General features: G+C 36.3%; 2 protein-coding genes across 4 annotated transcripts; both read right to left on the bottom strand.

Annotated features, from left to right (window-relative positions):
* Positions 1 to 5,017: 5,017 nt before the first annotated feature.
* On the bottom strand, positions 5,018 to 11,967 carry LOC6037563 (glutathione peroxidase). 2 transcript variants are annotated; one of them, XM_038263846.1, is made up of 4 exons: positions 11,900 to 11,967; positions 5,756 to 5,956; positions 5,559 to 5,680; positions 5,018 to 5,287 (listed from the first exon to the last, which is right to left on the bottom strand). In XM_038263846.1, exons 2-4 carry the CDS (start codon positions 5,937 to 5,939, stop codon positions 5,099 to 5,101), a joined length of 495 nt encoding a protein of 164 aa, XP_038119774.1. In that variant the 5' UTR covers positions 5,940 to 5,956; positions 11,900 to 11,967; the 3' UTR covers positions 5,018 to 5,098. The 2 variants fall into 2 exon arrangements, with proteins under 2 accessions (XP_038119774.1, XP_001847461.1); XM_001847409.2 differs by lacking the exon at positions 11,900 to 11,967 and adding an exon at positions 6,104 to 6,356.
* A 286-nt stretch (positions 11,968 to 12,253) lies between these two features.
* On the bottom strand, positions 12,254 to 17,108 carry LOC6037564 (probable phospholipid hydroperoxide glutathione peroxidase). 2 transcript variants are annotated; one of them, XM_038263844.1, is made up of 4 exons: positions 16,963 to 17,108; positions 16,157 to 16,394; positions 15,973 to 16,094; positions 12,254 to 12,590 (listed from the first exon to the last, which is right to left on the bottom strand). In XM_038263844.1, the coding sequence occupies exons 1-4, from the start codon at positions 17,011 to 17,013 to the stop codon at positions 12,399 to 12,401; spliced, it is 603 nt and encodes a 200-aa protein (XP_038119772.1). In that variant the 5' UTR covers positions 17,014 to 17,108; the 3' UTR covers positions 12,254 to 12,398. The 2 variants fall into 2 exon arrangements, with proteins under 2 accessions (XP_038119772.1, XP_038119773.1); XM_038263845.1 differs by having other exon boundaries at positions 12,258 to 12,590; positions 16,854 to 16,974.
* Between the last annotated feature and the right edge of the window lie 4,562 nt (positions 17,109 to 21,670).

The raw sequence follows: 21,670 nt of genomic DNA, 5'->3' as shown, positions 1-21,670 counted from the left end.
AAGCATTTGTGCAAATTTTAAGCGAAATTGGTTGAGGTTAACACTTTGATACCCGAGCCTAAAGCTGGAGAAGAAAAAATTTCATACAGAAATTACTTTTTTTTAATCGTTAATAACTTTTCAGGATCGATTTTTGCAGCTTTGATGTGTTCTAAAAAGTTGTAAAACATTAAATTTTCCAATGAGAATCTCACTTTTGGGAATAATTTGATGGAAGAAGCGCGCCGTGCAGACCAAACCGTAAGCATATTAGGTTTTCCATATATTTTTTCGTTTCTCCCATACAAACTCCACCTTCGATTATCAATGGGTAAACGTTGGCCAATTTTGCTCATATTTTACCCAGAGTCCTAAAATAGCTCAAGGAACAATATTCAGCTTGTGGAGCGAGGTTTTAAGAAAAAGTTCCATATTCTGGGCACCCTAATACACACACAAGCATTTTTTCAGTTTTCAATTCTGAGTCGATAGGTATACATGAAGGTAAGTCTCCGAGATTTTTATAAAAAGTTAATTTTCAGAGCAGGATTATAGCCTTACCTCAGTGAAGAAGACAAACATGATGTTAAGCTTCTACCTGTCTCGTTGTTCCTGCCAAGTGCGTCTTCAATGAGACAGTTAAATAACTCTGGCTGTAGAGGTCAGATTATTCTCATGTTTTGGTCAATGTTAGAACACTTTTATAGGAAGAAAATGCAATAAAAAGTTCATTATAAGATGCTGATGAAAAAATACAAAAATCATTGAAAGTTGAAATCCAAGAGTGTCTCATTGAAGACTACGCTACCCTAGTGCATATCTTTAACAAAATTATGACTTCAATTATGGTACGAGCCATTTTCAGGAGAAGTGTTGTTATGTACTTCCTAAGTAAGACATGCAATCTAGTATTTTGTAGCAGAACAAAAACTTTTACTAGTTATAAACAAAATAAGATACAGTCCAGACTCGATTATCCGAAGGCCCCGGAAAAATTTCACTTCAGATAAGAGCAATTCTCTGAGTTTTCGGTCATTCGATTTTTTTTGTATTTTTTAATCCGGCTGAAACTTTTTTGGTGCCTTCGGTATGCCCAAAAAAGCCAATTTGCATCATTAGTTTGTCCATATAATTTTCCATACAAATTTGGCAGCTGTCCATACAAAAATTATTTGTGAAAATTCAAAAATCTGTATCTTTTGAAAGAATTTTTTGATCGAGTTGGTGTCTTGGACAAAGTTGTAGGTATGGATATAAAAACGAAACTATTGGCACTACGCCCCCCGGGACATGGCCTTCCTCTAACGTGGGATTTCTGCTCCAGCGCCTCTGACGAGACAGGAGAAACCGGGACCGACGTTTTACTTCACCATCCGATAGAAGCTCAGTGGATAAGGCGGGAATCGAACCCGCGTCTCATAGCATCATCGGGATCGGCAGCCGAAGCCGCTACCCCTGCGCCACGAGACCCACAGGTATGGATATGGACTACACTAAAAAAAATGATACTCGGTAAAAAAATTTTTGGTGATTTTTTATTTAACTTTTTGTCACTAAAACTTGATTTGCAAAAAAACACTATTTTTTTTTTTATATGTTTTAGAGGACATAAAATGCCAACTTTTCAGAAATTTCCAGAATGGGCAAAAAATCTTTGACCGAGTTAAGATTTTTTGAATCAATACTGATTTTTTCAAAAAATCGAAATATCGGTCGCAAAATTTTTTCAACTTCATTTTTCGATGTAAAATCGAATTTGCAATCAAAAAGTAATTTAGTGAATTTTTGATAAAGTGCACAGTTTTCAAGTTATAGCCATTTTTAGGTAACTTTTTTGAAAATAGTCGCAGTTTTTCATTTTTTAAAATTAGTGCCCATGTTTGCCCACCTTTGAAATAAATATTTTCGAAAAGCTGAGAAAATTCTCTATATTTTGCTTTATTGAACTTTGTTGATGCGACCCATAGTTGCTGAGATATTGCTATGCAAAGGCTAAAAAACAGGAAAATTGATGTTTTCTAAGTCTCACCCAAACAACCCATCATTTTCTAATGTCGATATCTCAGCAACTATAGGTCCAATTTACAATGTTAAAATATGAAACATTCGTGAAATTTTCCGATCTTTTCGAAAAAAATATTTTCAAAAATTTAAACTCAAGACTAACATTTTAAACGGGCCAAACATTCAATATTGCGCCCATTTGAAATGTTAGTCTTGATTTTAAATTTTTGAAAATATTTTTTTCGAAAAGATCGGAAAATTTCACGAATGTTTCATATTTTAACATTGTAAATCGGACCTATAGTTGCTGAGATATCGACATTAGAAAATGTTGGGTTGTTTGGGTGAGACTTAGAAAACATCAATTTTCCTGTTTTTTAGCCTTTGCATAGCAATATCTCAGCAACTGTGGGTCGCACCAACAAAGTTCAATAAAGCAAAATATAGAGAATTTTCTCAGCTTTTCAAAAATATTTATTTCAAAGGTGGGCAAACATGGGCACTAATTATAAAAAATGAAAAACTGCGACAATTTTCAAAAAAGTTACCTAAAAATGGCTATAACTTGAAAACGGTGCACTTTATCAAAAATTTACTAAATTACTTTTTGATTGCAAATTCGATTTTACATCGAAAAATAAAGTTGAAAAAATTTTGCGACCGATATTTCGATTTTTTGAAAAAATCAGTATTGATTCAAAAAATCTTAACTCAGTCAAAGATTTTTTGCCCATTCTGGAAATTTCTGAAAAAATGGCATTTTATGTCCTCTAAAAAATATCAAAAAATAAAAAAAAATTAAAAATAGTGTTTTTTTGCAAATCAAGTTTTAGTGACAAAAAGTTAAATTAAAAATCACCAATTTTTTTTTACCGTGTATCATTTTTTTTCAGTGTAGTCCATATCCATACCTACAACTTTGTCGAAGACACCAACTCGATCAAAAAATTCTTTCAAAAGATACAGATTTTTGAATTTTCACATATCATTTTTGTATGGACAGCTGCCAAATTTGTATGGAAAATTATATGGACAAACTGATGATGCAAATTGGCTTCTTTGGGCATACCGAAGGCACCAAAAAAGTTTCAGCCAGATTAAAAAATACAAAAATTAAAATTAAAGAAAAAAGACCTAATCCGTAGAGAACTGCTCATAATTGAATCACGAAAAAACTTTTTTTTGTTGTCTAACTTTTGATTGTTGAGCATAGGTATGACCCCTAAACAACTCTAAAATTATTTAGAATTTTGAAATCCAAGCTGGTGGCCAAAATGGCGGTGATGCAATATTGAAAAATACATTTTATTTTTTAAAAGGCCATCAATAACCCAAATTTGACTTGGTCGTAGAACTCAAATTTTATGTTAAAAACAAAAAAATGAAAAAATGAGATTTTTTTTTTGTTGGTGAATTGATTATCCGAAGTCCTATACTGCCCCTGATCGCATAAATGCCCCATATGCATTTTCATCGTTTTTGAGTTATTGATGCATTTTTGTTCAGAATCGCGAGATCTTTCAGAAAAGCCTATAGAATCCAGTACTTTGTTCTAGAAATCAAGAGGAAATCCAATTTTTTCGTGAAAACTTAACATGTAACCTTATGTGTGGGACAAACTTCAAATGCGTTTTTCTGAGATTGCTGTTTTTGCAAGTGAGACATTTATGTTAACATGTGCAGTATACTAACCTTCGGATAATCGAGACTTCGGATAATCGAGTCTGGACTGTATTAACAAATAACCACAGAAGTGTTTCTAGAGTTTGGAGAAAGAAAAACACACCTTACTAAGCTTAATGCATACCAAAATGCCAAAAACTAAATATGAAAAACTTATGAGGTTACATACACCTAAATCGATGAATTTTCGAATAGTTGCTATGACCTCACATTTGAATACTATTTTAATATTTTTGGAGGATATTAAAGAACAGTCTAGACTCGATTTTCCGAAGGCCTTGAACAAATTTCACTTCGAAAATTGTTGTTGTCATATTGTTTATTGTTGAGCTTAAGTATGACAATTTAACTACTCTAAAGTAATCCAAAATTGCGGCCAAAACGGTGGTGATGAAATATTGAAAAAAGTATTATGATATTTAATTGGCCCATTGAATTACGACTCTCTTCTTGTCAATATCCAAGGTACCATCGAGGAAGAGTAGCATCAGTTTACAGAACGATGCAAAATGAAGACTCGATTAAAATTTGTTTTTGTTTTCTTGATAACCAGCTATGTAAGAGAATCATGGCAACGTCCACCAAACAAAATCGAATTCTCTCATCGAAAAATGTCTATGCAAGCCACGAGAAAGTGAAATTATTGACAACCGGAAAAGATTTTTAAAGCAAAATGAGTTCAAGAGACCGTCGAGGAAAAGATCCTTCAAGCAAGAGAAAATATCGAGGAATGGAGAGAATCGTAGTTTGCAGTTTGAAGGGACTGGAGAATCCATCGGTAGATGGAGCAATATTGATATCGAAAAGATCGACAGCCAGAGAGTCGACTGTATTACTATTCAAATTTGACTAAAATTGTGTCACGGTACTCGAATTTGATGTTAAAAGTAAGATAATAAAAATACGAAAAAACATATTTTTTGTTCGTGATTCAATTATCTGAAGTCTCCTACAAACCTTCGGATATTCAAATTTCAGATATTCGAGGCTTCGGATAATCGAGTCAGGAATGTTTTCATTACCAGTTGCGCCCATGTCGTCTAAAATTTGGGGTAAAGACTCGGAGAACGGCCATCTCAAACCAAAAGTACCAATCGAAGTACGAGAACTGTCAAACGGAGGTACCAATCAAGCATAAGACAAAAGGATTTTACTCGATTGGTACCTCCGTTTGCCAGTTCTTGTGCTTCGATTGGTACTTTTGGTTTGAGATGACCGTTCTCTAATAGACTCTCTACATAGAACCTTTAGAAACAAAAAAGAGGTTACTAACGTGCTACTACACTCTCATGTTTTGATGCATTAAAACAATTATGTAAATGTGTGATATTTTTTTATAAATGCAAATAAATTGTCGGTAAAATTAGACTTTATTAGAGATTTCCATATTCACTTAGCTATTCCAACATACATTTGACGTCCGTCTCAACGATTATCGACAGTGCTGATCGATCACATCCTCCAGCAAATAGGGATGCACGTTTGTCCCGAATCGCTCAACGGGAACCCCATTTCGGTCGGTCAGAAACATCGTAAAGTTGCAGTTGATAAACGCCCCACAGTTTCCTCGCTTTTTCTGCTTCAAGAACTGGTACAATTGCGTACATTTAGAGCCATTGACCTGGTAATGAGAGAGCAATAAGGAAATCATCGATTAATCACGCTGCCGCCAAAAACGGATCGCACTTCTAATTGAGATGACATCGAATGCCACCCATCACCACCGCATGCAAGTTATGGGAAATGTAGCTCAACCAACACACAAAAAAATGTTGGAAACCGTGAAAAACAACTGCCATACATTTCCCGCCTGACCATATCCGGCCCGGTGTCAATAACGAGCTTATCCTTTTAGGTCAAAATGGTTAGCCGCAGGCCGGTAGAGTACTCACTTCAATCTCAGCAAAAACATCTCCAACCTGGCGATTGCTGTTGCTCTCGAAAAAGGCGAAAATTTCGTTCGCAGATTCACTGGCGCCGAATTGGAAGCATGGAAACAGCAGAATGTTTAGATCTGTCGAAGAATAAAGGCACCAATAAAAAAATGCGATCATGATTGATAATTCCCAGCACGCCGCGGCCCACAAACCTTGTCTGGTTTCGTTGTGATACTTTTTGTGCAGTGACGCTAGGATGTTGAACACTTTTTCACACGCCGCATCCTTGGTGGAAAAGTTAACTATCAAGCAAGGCGTTCCTTTGTACTTGCTGAGGCTGACTTCGTTCCCGTTGAGGTCCACAGCCGAAAAGTCGAATATGGTTTTGGCTTCCATTTTGGTGCCAGCAAAATCTATGATGTTTGAGATCATTGAGCATCAGGGTGGTCCAAATCTGAGCTTCTTCCTGATTGGCCAAATTCTAAATTTGAGCTCTTTCTGAACACGGGAACCCCTCCCTCTAAGTCTGTTTCCGTTTTTCAACCAGTAGAGATACTTACCATTTCTCAGATGTAGAACCTACAATAAAATTGGAAAAACTTTCCCGAAGACACCATATTTTTAGCTTCCGAAAATTGTCAGCAAAAGCCAAGAAAAAGCAATGATGTATTTGAGCATGTGCGTGCTCACTTGCCTGCTTGTCTACCTGACAGTGCACCTGATATGTTGCGCGGGTAAAAAAACCCTAAAAATATGGTATCTTCGAGAAAGTTGAGGAAGGTTCTACATCTGAGAAATGATAAGAATCGGAAAACTATGGCGCCCTCCACTTGTAAAAAAGTAAAAAGTTGCTTTTCTCCATACATTTTGACAATTTTTCCCATGCGAATTTTATGGGCTTAGAGGGAGGGGTTCCTGTGTTTAGAAAGAGCTTAAATTTGGAATTAAGCCTAGTGATGGGCGAATCTTTGGTTCCAGCGGGTAGCCCAGAAGAAGCTCGGATATGAACCACCCTATTGAGCATTATCAAACTGTTTTAGATGATATCAAACTATGGCAAAAAAATTTTGTCCTTAAAATAATCCAGATTTTAATATGGGTCATTAGAGTATAACTTTTTGGCGGGCATTCATGGATTTGTTCCGGTAGGCATACTGAGCCCAAATCCCAAACATGAGCTAGTTTGGACATAACAGGAGCTGGCGCTTTGCATTTGAATTTGAAATAGGATTTAACCCATATTTTGCCTTCCTCACTGAGGTAAGGCTATAATCCTGCTCTAAAAATGAACTTCCTATAAAAACGTCGTAGACCCACCTTCATGTATACATATCGACTCAGAATCGAAAACTGAACAAATGTCTGTGTGTATGTGTGTGTGTATGTGTGTGTGTATGTATGTATGTGACCAACAAACTAGCTCATGTTTCTCGGCACTGGCTGAACCGATTTGACCCGAACTTGTTGCATTCGACTTGGTTTAGGGTCCCATAGATCGAGTTTTATACAGATTGAAGTTTCGATAAGTAGTTCAAAAGTTATGTATAAAAATGTGTTTTCACATATATTTGGATCTCACTTAACTGTATGTAAACTATGTCCGGGTCCATCATCCGACCCATCGTTGGTTAGGTTATCAAAAGACCTTTTCAACGAGTCCAAAACATTGAAGATCTGGCAACCCTGTCTCGAGATATGGCCACTTAAGTGATATTGATATACTTTTTTGAAGCCGGATCTCACTTAAATGTATGTAAACTATGTCCGGGTCCATCATTCGACCCAACGTTGTTTAGGTTATCAAAAAACCTTTCCAACGATCGCAAAACATTGAAGATCTAGCAACCCTGTCTCGAAATATGGCCACTTAAGTGATATTGATGTACGTTTTTGAAGCCGGATCTCACTTAAATGTATGTAAACTATGTCCGGGTCCACCATCCGACCTATTGTTGGTTAGGTTATCAAAAGACCTTTCCAAAGAGTCTAAAACATTGAAGATCTGGCAACCCTGTCTCGAGATATGGCCACTTAAGTGATATTGATGTACTTTTTTGAAGCCGGATCTCACTTAAATGTATGTAAACTATGTCTGGCTCCACTATCCGACCCATCGTTGGTTAGGTTATCAAAAGACCTTTTCAATGAGTCCAAAACATTGAAGATCTGGCAACCCTGTCTCGAAATATGGCCACTTAAGTGATATTGATGTACGTTTTTGAAGCCGGATCTCACTTAAATGTATGTAAACTATGTCCGGGTCCAGCATCCGACCTATTGTTGGTTAAGTTATCAAAAGATCTTTCCAAAGAGTCTAAAACATTGAAGATCTGGCAACCCTGTCTCGAGATATGGCCACTTAAGTGATATTGATGTACTTTTTTGAAGCCGGATCTCACTTAAATGTATGTAAACTATGTCTGGCTCCACTATCCGACCCATCGTTGGTTAGGTTATCAAAAGACCTTTTCAATGAGTCCAAAACATTGAAGATCTGGCAACCCTGTCTCGAAATATGGCCACTTAAGTGATATTGATGTACGTTTTTGAAGCCGGATCTCACTTAAATGTATGTAAACTATGTCCGGGTCCACTATCCGACCTATTGTTGGTTAGGTTATCAAAAGACCTTTCCAAAGAGTCTAAAACATTGAAGATCTGGCAACCCTGTCTCGAGATATGGCCACTTAAGTGATATTGATGTACTTTTTTGAAGCCGGATCTCACTTAAATGTATGTAAACTATGTCTGGTTCCACTATCCGACCCATCGTTGGTTAGGTTATCAAAAGACCTTTCCAAAGAGTCTAAAACATTGAAGATCTGGCAACCCTGTCTCGAGATATGGCCACTTAGGTGACATTTATGTACTTTTCTGAAGCCGGATCTCACTTAAATGTATGTAAACTTTGTCCGGATCCATCATCCGACCCATCGTTGGTTAGGTTATCAAAAAACCTTTCCAACGAGCCCAAAACATTGAAGATCTAGCAACCCTGTCTCGAAATATGGCCACTTAAGTGATATTGATGTACTTTTTTGAAGCCGGATCTCACTTAAATGTTTGTAAACTATGTCCGGGTCCACCATCCGACCTATTGTTGGTTAGGTTATCAAAAGACCTTTCCAAAGAGTCTAAAACATTGAAGATCTGGCAACCCTGTCTCGAGATATGGCCACTTAAGTGATATTGATGTACTTTTTAGAAGCCGGATCTCACTTAAATGTATGTAAACTATGTCTGGTTCCACTATCCGACCCATCGTTGGATAGGTTATCAAAAGACCTTTCCAAAGAGTCTAAAACATTGAAGATCTGGCAACCCTGTCTCGAGATATGGCCACTTAGGTGACATTTATGTACTTTTCTGAAGCCGGATCTCACTTAAATGTATGTAAACTTTGTCCGGATCCATCATCTGACCAATCGTTGGTTAGGGTATCAAAAAACCTTTCCAACGAGCCCAAAACATTGAAGATCTAGCAACCCTGTCTCGAAATATGGCCACTTAAGTGATATTGATGTACTTTTTTGAAGCCGGATCTCACTTAAATGTATGTAAACTATGTCCGGGTCCACCATCCGACCTATTGTTGGTTAGGTTATCAAAAGACCTTTCCAAAGAGTCTAAAACATTGAAGATCTGGCAACCCTGTCTCGAGATATGGCCACTTAGGTGACATTTATGTACTTTTCTGAAGCCGGATCTCACTTAAATGTATGTAAACTTTGTCCGGATCCATCATCCGACCCATCGTTGGTTAGGTTATCAAAAAACCTTTCCAACGAGCCCAAAACATTGAAGATCTGGAAACCCTGTCTCGAGATATGGCCACTTAAGTGATATCGATGTACTTTTTGGAAGCCGGATCTGAAAAATAGATGAAACTTGTGTACAGCCACTGTTGTGAGGAAGGCTCCAACCACATAGGTGGATTAAGTTAGTTTTTTTATTTTAATTTAGGCCATTGAAGGATTTATCTTCGACATTACTGGCGTGTATGCCAAATCCTTGCGCATCTTTTGGTATATATAACATTGAAGTTTGAAGCACCCTGGAGCTCGGTAACGATCTCCAAAGTTTGGAAATTTTTCGAAAAATCGGTCCCAGCAAAATCAAATGGCGTCTCGGGCGTCGCGAGGTGCGATGGATATCTTAAGGGCAGTCCAAACTTCAATGTTCAATGTTCAATGTATACCAAAAGATGTGCAAGGATCTGGCCTACACGACGCCAGTGATGTCGAAGATAAATCCTAAAAATTTCGATGCAAAATCTTTTTTTCGATACAATTTTTATTTTTGTCAGATCTTAGATTTTTTGAAAACTAGAGATTGCAAAACTACTGAACTAGTGTAAAATGCATTTTAAAACACTTTTTTTTATTTAAATGTGAAGACTATGGCTTGTTATTTAAATTTTTATATTTTTTTGCCCCCCCCCCCCCCTTGACATCGGCCAGGGCCGAGGGACAAAAACTTTTTTAAATATTTGCATCGGCCTAATGTATAAAAAACCAAACTTTACATTTTAACACAAAGTACTGTATTTAAACTCTTTTAATAAATAGTAAACAAGTTATATACATTAATCAAAATTCAAATGAACTTGTCGAAGTAAAATTCGGTATTAAACATTACAGTGATTGTGCCATTCAAAATCTAAAGACTTGAGACTTCGGTCACTGTGACATTGGTTTATTTTGAACGGCAAAAGTTGTAATGTAATTCTCCAATGACAGGGAGGTGAATTATAACATGTTTTGCGGTAAAAAATGTTTTAACAACTTTCAACCCATAATTTTTGAATGTTGTTAAAACAGGTTTTGCCTTAAAACCATTTACAACTCGCACGTTTGCACAGGGTGAAATATTAAGTTATATTTTCCAACAGTTTTGCAGCCGGCCATGTTTAAGAGTGTATGAAGATCACACACCTATTTAATTAGAAATGTCCTTTTCGATTTGATTTCTGAACACCAGAAGCGGTTTCTTACGTTTTCCTGGTAGCACCAGAGCACCAAAACTTTGACATCGAACTTCTCGGAGAATATTTTAAACTGCTTCTTTTTGCACATGTTCAGGAAACATATAAACTAACTTTTGACCAAGCTTCATCCATATTGATAAAGTACAAGCTTTTTTACGTACCAAAACGTAAAGAATAATCGGGAAAATAATTGAACACAATTTTTACAAGCTGGCACAACTGACACAAAGGCATTTTAGATTAAACAAAAAATGTTTACGAGTCATTTAGACCTTCGGGGCTCAAATCCCGGTTCGGACTAACACAACTGGTGATCTTTTCCCTTCTGGAATCGATTGCTTAATAAAGGGAAGGTCATAAACTGGACCTTAGGAAGACAATGTTAACATTAAGTTGATTAATAAACTGTCACTGAATCCGCTTTGTAAATGCCGGCTTCGATACTCTTCACGGGTGTTCCCCTAGGGTGTAATATCAAAATCGATTTTCCAGCACAGCTCTTTTTCAGTTCCTTTTGGGGTCCTAAACAACTCCCCAAAGTTTGGGACCGATTGGTTTAGTCCTCACTTTGCGCAAAGCGTTCAATTTTCCATATAAATTTGTATAGAGAAAATCATTTTTTTGATTTTTATATTTATCAAATCCACGTTTTATGCTATATCAAAACCGGACTCTTATTTTTTTTCCATACAACCATATTACACCCTAGTGTTCCCCTCAGGAACAGGGAAAGATTTATTAACTGATTTTTCAAACTGCGTTAAAATCAATACTTTTGGACTTGGCGAACTCTGGATTGTGAGTCCAGTGCGTGGTCCGATTGATCCACACCGGCAGACACTGGTGAAGGACTAGTGCACATTTTTTAAAATTTTGCATGGATCCAATATGTGTGGGCCAAAGTGAAGCTATTCCAGAGATATTGGTCCAAAATTTATTCATTTACAATATTTTAAACAAGTAAAAAGCTCTGGACGTTAAGGTAATAATGTAGAACTGTTTTAATTAAAATCGTGCCCCATGCATGATGATGCTAAAAAAAATGCAACAGTCAGTGGAAAAACTTTCAATTCAAGCGTAACTCTTTTGGTGGTGAGATTTTCTTTGTAAAATAAATGAATCACTATTCGCATAATCAGGTCCCAAAAATGATGTTCACGTCAATTATAATATTTTTTTTGTGGGAGGGTGTTTTTCTGCAAGCTGTTATAATTATAGTAGAATGTTGCTTTAGGCGAAAAATTGAATTTTATGATCCTGTCGGGCACAGATATGCTGAATCAAATGCTACACTTAAATCAAATCAAAAAGAGCTTATCACTTCCACTCAGTTTGCACAATTGTTTCTCATGATAAAATGCATCATTACGTTTTTTTTTTCTCTATTTTTCACAAATGCCGATAACGATCCAGGTGCTTCCCACCATTCGTCACAAACTTAACTTTAATACTAAACATGGTTCCACATGCGATAGAAATAAATAAGCAAGGGAAGTCAGCCTAGCGATTGCATATTCATTAGAAGTTCGGCATACGACAAACCGAACAGTTCCGAGCCGGAGGTCACTGACGAAAAAGAAATCGACCCATCTTTACTATGGAACGGGTGGAAAAATACAACTGTGCTTTCGGACACGTAATGTTTGCAAAAACTTTGGATATCCCAAACAGGAGGAAATAAAACAACTCTCTATTTAGTGGGAGACGAAAAATAATGCTGTGGTTTATTTTATTTTTATTTTTTTATTTTAAAGCATCAAATTTGAATATTTTTAATATCGGACAAAATTCAACAACAAAAAATGCAAAAGCGGTGCAGTTAATAAAAATCACATCTACTGGGAAATATTATCGCTCACAGCAACTCTCTACAGCAGCTTGTCAATATCCTTCACAATGTCCAGCGGGTTGGTGGTCGGCGCAAAACGGCCCACCGGCTGACCAGCCTTGTCGACTAGGAACTTGGTGAAGTTCCACTTGATGAAGCTGCCCAAGCTACCACCCTGCTTGTGCTTCAGGTACTTGTACAGCGGGTCGGCTTCGTCGCCGTTGACGTTGACCTGGAAAATGTTACAGGAAAGAATGGTTAAAATGTGAAATACAGATGATTTTTGCAGCAGAGTGTGGCGAGGCCCTGACCCTGTTGGATAAATAGGACGAGTGCTGAAAATATCGAGTAATATATAGAGTTGAACAACTATCGCTGTATTCAAAAAAACACCGATGTAGGGGAACTATACGCTTTCTCGGCTTATTTCTATTATCGGCCTATCAGCACTTTGATCATGAATTACAGCTTAAATAAAGTGTTTTTGACTGTTCCAAAGCAATAAATAGCTCAAATAGAAGTGAGCAAGCAACTAATCATTGTTGATACATCTGAAAATGATGATTTAATAGCGGAAAACGGCAAAAGTGATTAGAATTGATCGAACTGCTCAGTGTGATTAAAATTGGTTGGGGAGAGTGGGGAGGCTTGATCCCCTTTTTTGTATCGCACATAACTCTGTCAATTTCTCACAAAACTATGATCTTTTTGCATGAATTGAAAGCTTAAACATTCAACTATGTTTGGCTGATAAGGGTATTTCATCAGATAAACTCTTCGAATAATGCCAAGCCTTTTAAAAAAATATTTTAAACCGGCATTTTCAAAATGTTGGGGGTAATTTGATCCCCCTTTCAACATTTTGAAGAAATCTTAAGCAAAATGTTTCTTATTCATCCAAACTTTTAATTTTCTATAAGATACAGCAATTTCACATTAAACCTGTACGTTTGTGTTCAAAATATAACAAGTTTAGCATGTAAAATATTTAAAAACTTTAAATTTTCTTTTTTAGATCAAAATTGAGCATGTTTACAAAACCTGGTAAGTTTTGTTTACAAAACTTTTGCAAAATTGTTCAAACTGCAGTAAGTTATGTACAACTATACTAAAGGAAACTATGTACGAAAACCCAGCCCAATTATTTAATCTTGAGGCTGATTCCAGTGACTTAAAAAATGCAGGGATCAAGTCTCCCTAAACGCACTTTTTTAAACAATTGATTGTTAAAAATAGTATGACGATAAATTTAACGTCAAATGCGTGAGGGGTTTGGAGTTGGTATGTTTATCAAACAATTCATGCATAAAACATATTTTTTTGAATAATTTTTGAGTGTTTTCTATACTTATCAAAACAAAGAAAAAAGATCTCTTGGAAGTTTTTTGCAGCACTTTTTAGAAAAATGTGTGTAACTCAATCGAATCATTTTTTATTTTTTTTTCTTTGTTTTCTACAATAAGTTTTAGTCAATATCGCACAACTTTCTAGAACAAAGCTAATTGTTTTACCAACATGCTGACGAGATACAGGCTTGGGATCAAGTGTCCCCGGGGATCAAGTCTCCCCACTCTCCCCTATATTTTCCTTTCTGCACCAAAATAAATCTGCATATGCCGGTTGTTACCATCTTGAAGCCACTAAAGGAATTTTTGATCTCAATCAATTGTGTTTTAACAATTAATTGGTACAATCATTGACATCCTAGTTGATTAATGACGATTTCCATAACTTTACAAGGAATGAGATAATCGTTACCAAAAAGTATCAGCAGGTGTAGGGTACTATTCTTAACAACTAGTAGAAGGAATTTTGTCAAATTGTCAATATTGAAAGCGACTCAAAATTTATATCTTTGAACAAAAAATCGTAACAATGATGGAAGTCTATACGTCAAGCATCTGTTCCTATTTTGAGAGAAATTGGTTGAGATTAACTCATTGAGCCTAAAATTGGCGAAATAAATGTTTTTCAAGCTAAAATGGCTTTTTTAAATCGATAATAACATCTCAGTTTTGTAGCTTTGGTATATTCTACAAAGTTGCAGAGCATGCAATTTGCAATGAGAATCTCACTTTTGGAAAAAAATGAAAGTAGCGCATCGTGAAGACCAAACCATAAGGAAGTTGGGTTTTCCATACTTTATTAAATTTTTCACATACAAATTTCACCTTCGAGTACCAGTGGGTAAATGTTGACCGATTTTGCTCAAATTTTGCTCAAATTTGCCCCAGAGTCCTAAAATAGCTCAAGGAACAATATTCAGTTTTGATATACAGATAGAAATCCTTGAAAACATTACAATGTTTATTTATATGTATATTGTATTAAATCTTTATAATTCAGCTATATTTACTTGTCGACCTCAGCTTCAAGGGACATAAACTTCTAACAAATATTCGCAACGGCCTAAACTGCACTTATTCCATTAAAAGTCCCATATACAAAAAAGTAAGCTGAGAAAAACACTAGACAAGTTTGTTTTACACATCAGGAAATTTCGCGAAAAACGGGATATCCTCCAGTTTTCAGAACAAAGTACAGAACGAATTCGGTAATTCGAATTTCGCTACATCGGATGTCCGCTAATTCGAATGCCCGCTAATTCGAACGTAGTCAAATTAAAAAAAAGCACTCAACCGTCAAAACCAGTTGTCAAACTGATGCTGCCGTTTCAACACCATTATTTGACAACAGCTGTCAGCAGTGATGTCAACCATCGCGACGCTTATTTCTGGTTCGCGGCACATTTTTTGTTTGTAGTGCTTTTCAGTTACGGAATTTGACAAAGTTGTGTATGAAGGACTTGTAGAACACACCAAATCGTACAACTTTGCTGAACATAGTATTGATTTTTGATGAAAACAAAAAAAAGTTACAACCAAAAACGCGTTAGGCAACCGAAAGCATCGCGAACCATTGGTCCTGAGGTCTGGAATCGTCTTGTAACTTTTTGCGTATGAATTTTACCGCTATACAATTTTCTGAAGAAATGTTGCTGTTGGTGGGTTCTACAAGTGCTTCGAACACCATTTTGTCGAATTCCGTAACTAAAAAGCACTATAAACGAAAAATATGCCGCGAACAAAAAATGAGCGTCGCGATGGTTGACATCACTGGCTGTCAGTCGTTCGAATTAGCGAATTTTGAATCGCTCATTCGAATGCAGTTCAATCCGAATTAGTGAATCCGCTCTGTACTGTGCGAAAAAACACTCGATTTTGAACCAAACTGCTCCAATAACGTAAAAATGATGAAAATGCATATGGGACATTTATGTGAACAGGCCAGTAATACATGAAAAATTTAAAAATCTGAGACCAAGTACCTAGTTATTCTAAAGCGAAGGATTTTTGTATGATGTATAATCTCCATACCCACAGGCAACTTGGTCATGGAATCGAATGTGAGCGCTAGGTGAACTGCTACAAATACCGGCGCTAAGAATAAAAATAATGCCCTCTCCCTCCTTAAGCACCGGATATGTGTAGCGGATGTAGGGACACTTCGCATAGACGCCTTTGCTCCAATCACCTCACTAAAGGTATGGAGTGACGAAGGCAATGAATTTTTAGTGTAATTAAATCTACCAAAAATAAAACAAATAAACTCACCCTCGCGAACACGTCTCCAACCTCAGCTTTTGCGCTCCTCAAATGACACACCATTTCTTCTCCATCCTTCTCGGGCATTTGAGAACCAAACTGATTGCACGGGAACGACAAAATTTTGAATTCTAGAAAGATGTTGGTTTTTGTTAATAAAACTGAACTAATTTTTACATTAGTGTTGAGGTACCTTTATCCTCGTACTTCTTGGACAATTCCGTCAGCTCGGCATAGTTTCCCTTGGTGAGACCACACTGCGACGCAATGTTAACGATCAGCAGCACCTTGCCGCGGTACTTCTCCAAGCTGATGTCGTTTCCCTGGCCATCCTTTACCGTGAAATCGTACACCGACGATGCCTTCTTGTAGTCCGAAGTAGATTCCTCCGCCATTTCTGAGCCCGTGTACTTGTATCGATAGCCGCAGTACTAAGTGGATAAGATTTGAATCAATTATGAGGGAATCGACAAGTGCGGCCGAGGCCTAGCGTGATACTGCTAAACACAAGTTGATTACACTATTATCTGACATGTATGATTCATATGTAACCTTGAAATAGTCTAATGATACAGCAGAAAAAATAGTCAATATTACGTGCTTTACGGGAAACAAACAGATAAAAAATCAATTCCAGCGGGGTCGTTATCAGCAAACACTCAAATGAGCAAATATATTAACATGACCTGTGATTGATACAGCAAACATAAGGTAAACCACACAAACATTTAATGTAATGATTACAATGAAAGCATATTAAAAAAGATCTTCTTCAAAAATACCAAAATATTTCAGAATGGTGTTGTAAAAAAGACAAAAATAAAAACAAGAACCAAAATATTTACACACAAACCAATTACATAATAAAGAAAATAAAAAAAAAATCATACAGCAATAAATGCGACTGCAACAACTACGCCGAAATTAGTACGATTAACCATTTGCACCCGAAAAAAATAATCAACTTGCAGAGACCAAAGGTACCAAACATGTACTTACACTGAATTTCACAACACTACTCTGAAGTTTCCGTACGATGATGGCTCTCATTCGGGATTGACGTCGCTCACCGTGATGCTACGAAATTTATAAAAAGCCGGCTACGATGAGACTGAAAACGGTGATGTGCCGCAGAACGAAGAGGGCTGAGAAGTGAGATTTGTTAAAAACATCGCATCACAACTCACTGGCTGGCACTCACTATTGTACCTTATACGCATAGTTGGCGCATGCGCGTGGAGTATCTGCTGTAGAAGTTTTAAAATAATATTTCAAATCGAAACAGCAGTTGGCCCGAAGCAAGTTACTTTCTACAAAATAAATGTTTTAAACACATTCCTAATTATACCTCTTGGTGGTGTAGTTGCAAGCCTGGTTATTTGAAGCATTTGTGTCAATCCGAGCCAGAAGTTGAGCATGAGCATGAGCATGAGAGACCACCCATGGTTGTCCTTCTCCGTTGCTGAACAGGACCGTAATATCCTATCAATACAACCGACCATACGCTTAAACGATCAAATGATGTTTCCCTTATCAATAGGGTTAGTGAAATTTCACGATTTCGCGGACAGCATGACATCCGCGAAATTTGGCTTTTTCCGCGAAATCCCGTGAAATTTTATGTTTGTGTGAAACTGCTAAGATTTTTCTCAAAATATTTTATCAAACGGAAAGGAATGAAAATAATCATAAGAACTAGAGTAGAATAAAGCAAGTGCATGTTCAATTACTAATAAAGGGTTATTGAATTTTGACGATTTCGCGGACGATGTAAAATTCTTGAAATTTATCAATTTTCAGAATTTTTTTTTTCAAATGAAATCGTAATAAATATTACTTCTACAGAGGTTATTCACACAGTAAAAAATAATGTTAATTTGGAAGCTGTAATTTTGGAAGGTTGAATATGACCTCTTTTATGATGTAATTTTACCTCAATTTAGACAGAAAAAGTGACATTACACCAGAAAAGTGGTAAAATTACACCTTTTTTCTGACATAAAAGATGTACCCCTTCCCAGATGTAATATTACCAAAATCTACAGGTTTTTTCTGTGTAGGTAATTTCAATTGATTAACTTACTTTGAACTATTTCAAGAACTATTCAGATTTTTTAGTTTTTTTGAAACTACCTAAATTTAGTATTGTTTTCATTCGCTGTAGTAAAATGTTACTACTATTTTTTTTTAAATGTATAATTTCAAAATCCACAGCACCTAAAAGGACCTAATAAAAACAAGTAATGAATAGAAGAAAAATAATTTCAAAAGAAATTAAAAGATTCAAGCTTTGTTTTACTGAAAATAAAATGAAGAGTATTTTTTATCTTTGAAATCACATTTGAAAAATATTTCAGATTTTTTTCAGAGTCCTGTTTAATTTTAACGTTATTTGATTATTTGGGTGGATGATCCTCGTGAAAGTTAAAAAATTTTAGTATTTTTGCCTATTGATAAATTAACTTTTTAAAATGAGAAGAAATCCTTAAAAAATATTTTGAATGGATTAAATGTCGCAGAAAATTCAAACTATTTTATTCATTTTGGCTGGACAAGATTGTCAAATCTTGCTTTGATTTGAAATTCAAAAAAATGTAAACTGATAAAACAGAAGCAAATCAGCTAAAACTTTTTAGCTTTATTCGTCGAATATTAAAAAAGCAGTTCATTTTTTTTTAATTAAGTGAAGAATAATGTAAAATGAAGCTAAAAGAGTAGTTTCTGTGATTTAGACTTAAAATTTTCAGAGTTATTTTAACATTTTTCACGTTCCGCGAAATATGCGTGAAATTTGGTGTTTTGAAATAGAGGTCCCCGTGAAATTTGCTATTTTCGAGCGTGAAAAATCACTAAGCCTACTTATCAACAACATGCATGAATGCGCTGAAAAGATAAAACATCACGATCATCAAAACTAGAGCCGTTGCTAATAGGAAACAGTCGTTGGCCACCAACGGCGCCCACCATGTCAGTTTGTAGGTCTCGGGGGATTGGGACGGGAATGTTAGATAGCACAGGTTGCTACAAAGGGTGGGATCTATACGATATCCACACCCCCACGTGTGCCGGAAAACTACTTCTACTTGGGATTTTGTTAGTGGGTAAGGGTAATGGCCAGGATTCAACATAGAGGATGATGATGCGACCCAATAATCAATAAATTTTGTTTAATGGTGTGGTGTATTATGCATTCTCAAGGCAAACAGTCGGAGTATGCGGATGAGACTATTCCCGGTTATTTGGCAGCCGGATGTGGAAAGATAAAACCAAATAAAATGCGAAAACGCGAAACTGCCCGGACCGAAAAACACACACAATCGGGAGGCAACAAAGACGGAAACGGCAAAAATCGGCATGTGTCAATCCGAGCCAGAAGTTGGAGAATAAAATGTTTTTCATGCAAAAATGAATTTTTAAATCGCTTACAGTCGTTGAGTTTTACACCTTTGGTATGTTCTACAGTATGGCCCATAAAAAAATGCGACATGTGCATTTTTTCACAGAAAAAGTGGTGCCATTCTTAAATTTATTTAACAATCAGATTTTTTATGTATTATGGTGTTAGTTTAGTATGTTTTGAAGATATCGTCATGATAGTTTTTTGCAGTTCACCAAAACTGTGTACAGGCGGTCTACAATTATGAATGTATTTTTGGAACAATATTTACCCTAATTAAATAATTTTTATTTCAAAAACGAAACAGTTTAAAATATCCAACTATGTGCCGAAAGCATAATTAGAAGTCCTTCTAAAATACGCCCAATCAAGAAGTTTTTTTAATTTTGTTAAAATTGGTAATTTGTGTGAAAAATGCCATTTTGGTTATTATTTTGTGTGATTCTGTCGAAATAAATCAATAACTTGAAACCGTTGTCGATGGCTCAAAAGCGTACCCAGCGGCTTTATATTGTTAAAAGTCACATCAGAGCATCTGTTAGTATCAATTACAATCATTAGTAGCATTTATTTTTTGCGTTGAAACATTGCAGGCTCCAAAAAATCCCAAAAAATGATGCATTTTCAGAATCGGGATATTTTTGAAAAGTTCACTATTTTACTATAACTGGTAAATAGAATGCGTAAAATTCGGTGGAACTAACTCTTACAACTCTCAAAAACAGTAACCTTGAAGGCTGTATACTTTTAGTCCATAAAAATACCATAATAGGCTATCCAGATCGACCAACATGAAAAAAGTATGTTTTTCTTTATATGGCCTGGGCGTAGAGCAAATTGGCAAATTTATAATTTTCAATGAGCTATAACTTATTGTATGCTAAGGGAATAGTTTTAAATGCATTGATTGTTTGTTTTGAACCTATTCAACATGTACACATGCTACATACATCATAAATAGTAAAAATAGTCCCGATTTACACCTAATAACAATGTCGCATTTTTTATGGGCCATACTGTACAATGATCATGATATATTTCACAAAATTTCCAATGAGTATCTCACATTTGGGAATATTTGGATGCATGCAGCTTAACATGCAGACTAACCCGTAAGAAAATTTGTTTTTTTCATACATTTTCCGATTTTTCCCATACAAACTTCACCTTAGATTAGAGCAGCCGTAGCTGACTGGTTACGTTGTTCACTTTGTAAGCGAGTCCGATTCCCATCTGCTCCCAACAAGAAAGTAAAGGAATTATAAATTCTTGAAACTCTGAAAAAAATTAGAGATCAAAATTGCTCGAGCCGTGGTTCGATCCCCCGTCCTTTGGATTGGTAGACAGAAATGCTAACCACTATGCCAGCGCGGCTTGGTAAGTTAAGACTAGACTTAGTACTCTTACACGCAGAAAAATAAGGCATATTTGAATCAACAAAACGTTTTGTTGATTTGAAAATCAAGATTTTTGTTGAATCAACGCTAAACGTCAAAGCAACTTTTTCAAAACAACAAATGATTTTTGTGGAATTGAGAAAATCAAGGTTTGTTTTAACGCAAAATCGGCGTTGATTATATTCAACAAAAATTTTGTTGAATCAAACCTCGTACATGCTGATTCTCCAAAATATTTTTCTGCGTGCAGGGCTGAGCTGTAGGTTAGTCGAGGTTAGTCGTCGACTAACAAGTTCTTTACAAAAAATGTCGCTTAAACAATTTGGCGCCCTCAGCAGGGCCCAAGAGAAACTTTGCATTTTGCAAATTTGCCAAGTTGCCGATTTGTGCTGCGCCTTCATGAAAAAGATATAGCGCCCCCTCAGGAAGCCCCAGGGCGCCCAAAATGCCATTTTTTGCAAATTTCAAAAAAATGCCTAAAGGAGACTGCGTGTACTACTAACTATATACGCACTGGGCTTTTGTCCACTTAGCAAGGGTTCGGAAGTTCTAAATAACATTTGAATCCGATTGATGCAAACGTTTTTCAGGGCGGGGCTTGTCGATTCAAGCTGAGGTACCTCGCGCATGGCTAGCCTGCGTAGAAATAGGTCACCGAAGATCGGCAGAGCTAACACCATCCAAATGCCTATGAGTTATTTGCATGTATAGAATAAAATTTAAAAAAAAAATACAATGTAAAACAATGGAAACGACTCAATTTGTAAAAAGCGGCCGCTTGGTCCCGTTTGTTTGGTTGCACACACACACATACACAAACTTCACCTTCGTAATCGATGGGTAAATGTTGACCGATTTTGCTTATATTTGGCACAGAGCCCTAAAATAGCTCAAGGAACAATATTCAGCTTGT

This window comes from Culex quinquefasciatus, chromosome 3 (genome assembly GCF_015732765.1).
Source record: "Culex quinquefasciatus strain JHB chromosome 3, VPISU_Cqui_1.0_pri_paternal, whole genome shotgun sequence".
Taxonomy (NCBI): Eukaryota; Metazoa; Arthropoda; class Insecta; order Diptera; family Culicidae; genus Culex; species Culex quinquefasciatus.
Note: the sequence above shows the minus strand (reverse complement) of the source record. Positions and strands in the feature narration are given on the sequence as shown.

Coding starts and splice junctions, on each gene's coding strand:
- LOC6037564 (XM_038263844.1), bottom strand. CDS start 17,013: ATGAGAGCCATCATCGTACGGAAACTTCAGAGTAGTGTTGTGAAATTC. Junction 16,395..16,962: donor GTAGTGTTGTGAAATTCAGT/GTAAGTACATGT, acceptor TTATCCACTTAG/TACTGCGGCTATCGATACAA. Junction 12,591..15,972: donor TTGGAGACGTGTTCGCGAGG/GTGAGTTTATTT, acceptor AACATTTTCCAG/GTCAACGTCAACGGCGACGA.
- LOC6037563 (XM_038263846.1), bottom strand. CDS start 5,939: ATGGAAGCCAAAACCATATTCGACTTTTCGGCTGTGGACCTCAACGGG. Junction 5,681..5,755: donor TCACAACGAAACCAGACAAG/GTTTGTGGGCCG, acceptor ATTCTTCGACAG/ATCTAAACATTCTGCTGTTT. Junction 5,288..5,558: donor ATGTTTTTGCTGAGATTGAA/GTGAGTACTCTA, acceptor TCTCATTACCAG/GTCAATGGCTCTAAATGTAC.